Raw genomic sequence first — 6,000 nt, 5'->3', positions numbered from 1 at the left:
AAATTTAATTTAAATCATGCTATTTTGACTTTAGTAAAATGACTTGACTTAAAAGAAAATGATTTAAGTCAAGACTTAAGATTTAAATCATTTCAATGTTGAACTCGATTTGACTTAAAACTTAAATCATTTTGATTTTGGATGTGACTTAAAACTTAAGTCTTAAGTCTATTTAAATTTGACTTGTTGCAACTCTGTTTATATGTATTTATTTTTTATATATTGTAAATTTATTTTAAAAAAATAGAAATTTAATAAAGGCATTTGTTAAAAAAAAATATCCAAAAAAGATTGAAAACGATTTAATTTCTCATGAAAACGTAGATAATATATTTCCGTCCTTAATGAGCCATAGTAGGCCTACTATTGGGACTTTTACGTTTTCTCCTCGCTTACGTTGGCAATGTTACAGTATATTTACTAAATTAACTCGCCTTAGCACAGACCTACGGTCCCCAACTCGCATTCATATTTTTATGCATTAAACAAGGATGCCTAATACAAATCGTAGTCATGTAATTAAGTCATGACGTTTTGACAGTATGTGACAGCTTCCAGTTTTCATTTCGGTCAAAAACTTTTTGCATTTCCGTAAAGGGTGCGCCGAATCGAATGGCGAAAACATGTTGTGTGTTGTATTGGTGTAGTTTTACTGTTAAAAAAAGTATGTTTTGTATTATTTAGTATTTTAAGGTCTGTCGAACATTTACGAACTGGTGTAATGAGTTTAGCGAGTAAGTACTAAACGGGAAGTCGGCGAGTGCTCGGTTCATTTTATACAGAAAAGCCAGTGAACTCCTAACTCCAAAATGGCGCACCAAATGCCCCCTTCAGTGAATTGTTCTTTGGACGATATTGACTTAACAGCTTTGAAGGTAAATATTTAATATTAAGTTCCGAAACCCTTTAAAAAAATATTTAATTTCGTTTGGGAGATCCTTCAGTTGAAGCTTGTCCTCAATTTCAAAATCATAACAAAAGTTTTGGGTGTGTGTTGTTCTTTCCACCCTGTCAAACAATTAGTATGCGCGATATGAATTAATAAACAAATCCTTTTTTAGGATCCTGCGGGGATTTTTGAACTGATAGAAGTAGTTGGAAATGGAACTTATGGACAAGTCTACAAGGTACAATACCCTTTGTTATTACATTAATGTCACTGCATGCTGCATGCTCATTCTCAAGAGATGTGTCATCTTCATACTTTAAATTAATTGTAATTTTCACATATCATTGTAAACTATTTCCTTGTAATAATTCCACTGAACTTGGGGAAATCCTAGTTTATGCTTCATTCATCAGTATAGGTTATTAGGTATTTAATAGTAAATATTAGCAAATAATACTGGAATTAAGGTCATTTGGAAGATATTACAGAAATGTGATCATTTTATCTTTTTTCAATAAAATCTTAAGTATTTTCAAACATCCCACCTTAAGATAGTGTTTAATTTTTATTGTCTAAAATAATCAAATAAAGGTAGGTATTTAGTTCATAATTATTTTATGATCTATAAACATGACACATCACTAAAGTAGGTACTGTAAATTATTACATATATTGTTAATATAAGTAAATATATTAAAAAAGTTAGACAGTGGTATTAAGATTTATACATTTCATGTTTTTAACAATGTCAGATTAAAAATTAATAGCTATTATCTATATAACCAACTTTTAGCAACTAAATTTTAGGTATTCATAAAAATAGTTTCACCATTTGTAAAAAAATAAGAGTAACAAAAATATGATTAGGTATTCGTGGTTTTTTACATTTTTGGGGAAATCTAATTTGCTTAGTAATTTTTTAAATTCAGATAATAATTGGTAATTGAAGTTAACACTTAGTTTGCCGCTTTCATTTTATTCAGTAGAGAAAATTTACAAAACTGGTGATTAAAAGTGCTTAAGTGTGTTTGTTGCACTATTTTTATAGGTTATACTATTTATCTAATAATAATAAACTTTAAAACAACTATTATAAACTTAAAATGTTTACAGATTGATATCTTTTCAACTTTAGTTTTTTTTTTGATAATAAACAGGCTTCTTTAAATGTAGTCAGACTGTTTCCAGTTTTATAGGCCTATTTCTAAAGTCTGAATAATTTTATATTTACATATTACGTTTAGTGTTCTAAAATGCTTGAGAACATTCCTCGAGCATGAATGAGAATTTTTAGCACATACGAGCATAAATGGAAAAAATGCAAAGGAAACATATTAGGAAAATATCTGAAATTAAAAATGTTTGTGTTTATTTATGTTCTATTTATTAAGTTAAACTTTCAAAGAACCTATTTAGAAACTCTCCTCTGAACTATCCTCTCCCTCCTCGTGCTCACTTGATTTTAAATCACTCAGAATTTCCATTAAATCAAATTCAGACTCAGAAGAATCATCTTCAATGGTATTAATTTCAGCCCCAGATTTGGTAGTGAGTTTTATTTTTTTTGATTTTGGTTCCATTAAATTGGTAAAGGTGTTTGGCTGGCCAGTATTTGAACTTATACTTTGACTCTTTAATTTTGTTTCTAAATTAATATTTGAAGCAACAAATGTCAATTTTCCCGCCCTCTCAGTGGTTAATCAATTTCTTTTTTTTGTGTGCAGGAAAGAATACTTGCTGAAAGTTCTTTCAGTGGCAGCCGAAGACGGTGGCAAAGTTAAAATAGCTAATGCCATAGTTTTCAATGATGTCTTTGAGCAATAACCACTCCATGTCCTGGAATCAATTTTGTGCACCATTTTTCAGAGATAGGCTTGTTCAAAGTAGTCGGTCTTCCCCATGTATTGTTCTAACTCAACCAAGATATTTTGGATAGTATCCTGAAAGTTCAGGTTATTTTCTGCCAACCAATGAATAAAGTAAATTTCTAAAAAATACATTAAAATCAATGAAATCATATTCAAGCAATGAATTTATTATTTGATAAATTAAAACGCTTAATATTAATGTGTTTTTTTTTTACCTTTTGAATGTTCTTCTCTGCTTAAAACATCTCCCTGAAATTTGGGATCTAATATATTTGCAGCATAATGTGCAGCTGACACCACTTTTTCCTTTCTCTCCTTAAGGAAGTTATGTATTTTGACCTCCTCATTTTTCAAAATGGGGAGCTTTGGGACTTCTATGTCAAAAACCTTTTGAAGACTGTGAAATGCTTTGGTTACTTCAGATAGGTGAATATGGTCTCCTTCGAGCTTATGGATCCATGTAGCAATTGGACGAAGAATATTGCACACTTTTTCAATTTTTATCCAAAATATATCTTCATCCAAACAGTTTTTTTTTACTCGTGGACTAAACTTTTGTCCAATTTCTTCAGTTATAACTAGTTGTTGTAAAGAATATTTGTTTCCTAACAAACTTTTTAAACAACCAAGTATTGATCCCCATCTTGTTGCCACAGGCAATTTTAGAAATTAAAGTACCGCGTTTTTCCATTTGAATCCTATTAAAAGTGGCCAAGATAATATGAGATTTTGTAACTTCTTTTATAATTTGTTTTGCAGTATCCTTTAAGTGACTTAAGAGAATCACTATTCATGATATCTCCTGCCAATATGTTCAAGCTATGTTAAATACAGCCATACTCAACAATTTTTATTCTCTCAGCAATTATTTTTCTTGCTTTAATCATAGAACTAGCATTATCTGTAACAAGACCAACAACCTTATTAAACCCAATTTGCTCTATAATTTTTTGCAATTCTTTACTTATGAATTCAGCCGTATGTCGCTCAGTACCAGTGGCAAAAGTTCTAAAAAGTACTGGTTGTGGAGTAGTGACTACTACATTTATGACAGCCTCATTTCTAAAAACAAAATTTATTTTATAATAAAGTAACATAGTTATTACATTTAATAATAAAATATTACTACTATAATGATTATTCAAAATAAATAAACAATAATAAAAGAGTTGATAATAACCATAAGTATAGAGAAAAAAAAACATACCTTATATTAGACCATCCATCACATTGAATTCCAACTGTTAGTGCATTCTTAATTTTTTCATGAATCTTCTTGCTTATGTCTTTATATTCATTATCTAAGAGAGTGTTTGATAAGGTAAACCTTGATGGCAAACGAAAGCTAGGTCTGCATAACTTAAAAAACTCAATCCACTGGGGGATTTCAGTAAGCCTTAATGGACAACTGCTGACATATATGGCCTTAGCTAGTGCTCGACTAAGAATATCCTAAAAATTACATTAAGAAGGTAATACACAATTCCTTATAATGTTTAATAATAGAAACATTAAATTAATATACAGGATGTCCCAGACCTAATTAGACACTAAATATCTCAGCCTGTGAATATGTTAGAAAAAAGTTATTTACAAAAATACACAGGTTCTTGTATTTAAAAAAATTAAGTTGATACTCAAAAGTGTATTTTTAAGATATCCTGTATACCTAATTGAAACACTATTAAGTGCAGAATTTTACAATAAATATTTTTTGTCTTAAGTTTTTTTTCTCACATATACAGGGTCTATGATATTTAGTGTCTAATTAGGTCTGGGACACCCTGTATAATATTATTTATTGTTTATGTTGTTAAATTGCATAAAAATCTTTTAAACCTGGTAAGTATATAGAAATATTATTAACTACACTCTATACTACCAATACCAGTTATGTACCTATTTACTACCTACTATTAACTTACATTTTCCATATTGTTTATGGAATCCATAAAAACTCACAGATTTCCTGAACTAGAACCAACCAAACCCATTGAGATTTTGGAAGTAGCTGATGCTGACATACCCGAACTGGTACTGGGTGTGGGTGTAGAAGTACCTGAAGCTGCATCTTCACCTTCATCTAAAACTCCTAAAATACTAATACCTATACAACAAAGAGAACTATTAAAGTGCATAACATCCAATAGGATATTTACCGACCTACCACTCCTACCGTACTACCTTGATTTTGAGCAATGTCAGATTCAGCAATAATTGTAGTCATACTATCATCATTTAAGGCTTTTTTCAATTCTTGTGGGCATTTTAGGCATTTCATTATATGCGCTTTCATTCGGGTTGCGTGCCGTTTATATTCGCGAAAACAAAACTTACATTGATAAATATCTGTATTTATACAACTGAAGTACTTGAAGAAGTGGAAGCCGTCGATTTTAACAAAAAAAAAGTTAAAAATATTGCACTTTCTTCTTGGCATTTTCAACAGTAAACACTAGAAACCACTTTTTTTTTAAACTCCGATGCAATCTCTTCAAATTCAAAGGATAAATTAACCACGAAAAATAACATAAATTTCCAATAAACCAATCTGTAAATCCCCGAAAATCAACAATGTCAGATGTCATTGCTGTCAACGATCGACGACAACCAACCTAATGCGAGGCGATCCGGTGTTGCTACGTCTGGTTGCTAAAGGACCGTTACTGCCGAAAACCGACACCAAACGTTTACGCTATGGGAACGTTCGGATTCATGCTCATTCGTGCTCTTGAGAATAAACATCACGAAAAAAGTCGTGAACGTTCGCGAACGTTCTTCGAGAATAAACGGGAACGTTCCATTGCTCAAAACCAGTGGCGTATCCAGGATTCATTCCTGGGGGGGGCAACATGGTTTGTCACCATTTAATATACAATATACTTACATATGTATCTATGTGTATGTTACTTAATATTTTTGGCCTATTATCGGAGATATGGTATTATTCATCAGGAAGGGAGAAATAATTACCATGTTTTTGAAATGCTTTTATTAATTTAAAAGCTCCAAAAATAAAGAAAAATAAAAGATACTAATATAATATATGGATAGCAAAACAGACACAAGGCAAACAAAAAATTATTCTAAAGTAACAAAAACAAATTGACTCCTAAAAAAACTAAACAAGATCAAAACTCAATTAGGTATCTATATAAAATACCAAAAAAAGCCAAATAAAACTAAATAATATCAAGTTTCCTCGATTTAAGCTGCATTTCGTTAAGTACTTCCTCGGCACTA

At 30.6% G+C, this 6,000-nt stretch overlaps 1 protein-coding gene and 1 long non-coding RNA gene across 6 annotated transcripts in view; one reads left to right on the top strand and one right to left on the bottom strand.

Moving 5' to 3' along the window:
* The first annotated feature begins 536 nt into the window (after window positions 1-536).
* The window catches only part of LOC126745987 (serine/threonine-protein kinase mig-15), a 162,158-nt gene continuing 156,694 nt past the window's right edge, over window positions 537-6,000 (top strand). For 3 of the 5 annotated variants that reach the window (XM_050454069.1, XM_050454070.1, XM_050454068.1), the window contains exons 1-2: window positions 537-875; window positions 1,062-1,127. In XM_050454069.1, the coding sequence (XP_050310026.1) occupies window positions 810-875; window positions 1,062-1,127 (132 nt within the window). In that variant the 5' untranslated portion in view covers window positions 537-809. The remainder of the gene's footprint in view (window positions 876-1,061; window positions 1,128-6,000) is intronic. The other 2 variants (XM_050454072.1, XM_050454071.1) reach the window with 1 other exon arrangement.
* On the bottom strand, window positions 2,790-5,721 carry LOC126746001 (uncharacterized). The gene is made up of 4 exons (XR_007663771.1): window positions 4,683-5,721; window positions 3,965-4,209; window positions 2,973-3,819; window positions 2,790-2,876 (listed from the first exon to the last, which is right to left on the bottom strand). It is a non-coding gene; the product is annotated as an uncharacterized LOC126746001 (long non-coding RNA).

Source organism: Anthonomus grandis, chromosome 16, assembly GCF_022605725.1.
Source record: "Anthonomus grandis grandis chromosome 16, icAntGran1.3, whole genome shotgun sequence".
NCBI lineage: Eukaryota > Metazoa > Arthropoda > Insecta > Coleoptera > Curculionidae > Anthonomus > Anthonomus grandis.
This window is presented reverse-complemented; position numbering and strand designations above follow the sequence as displayed.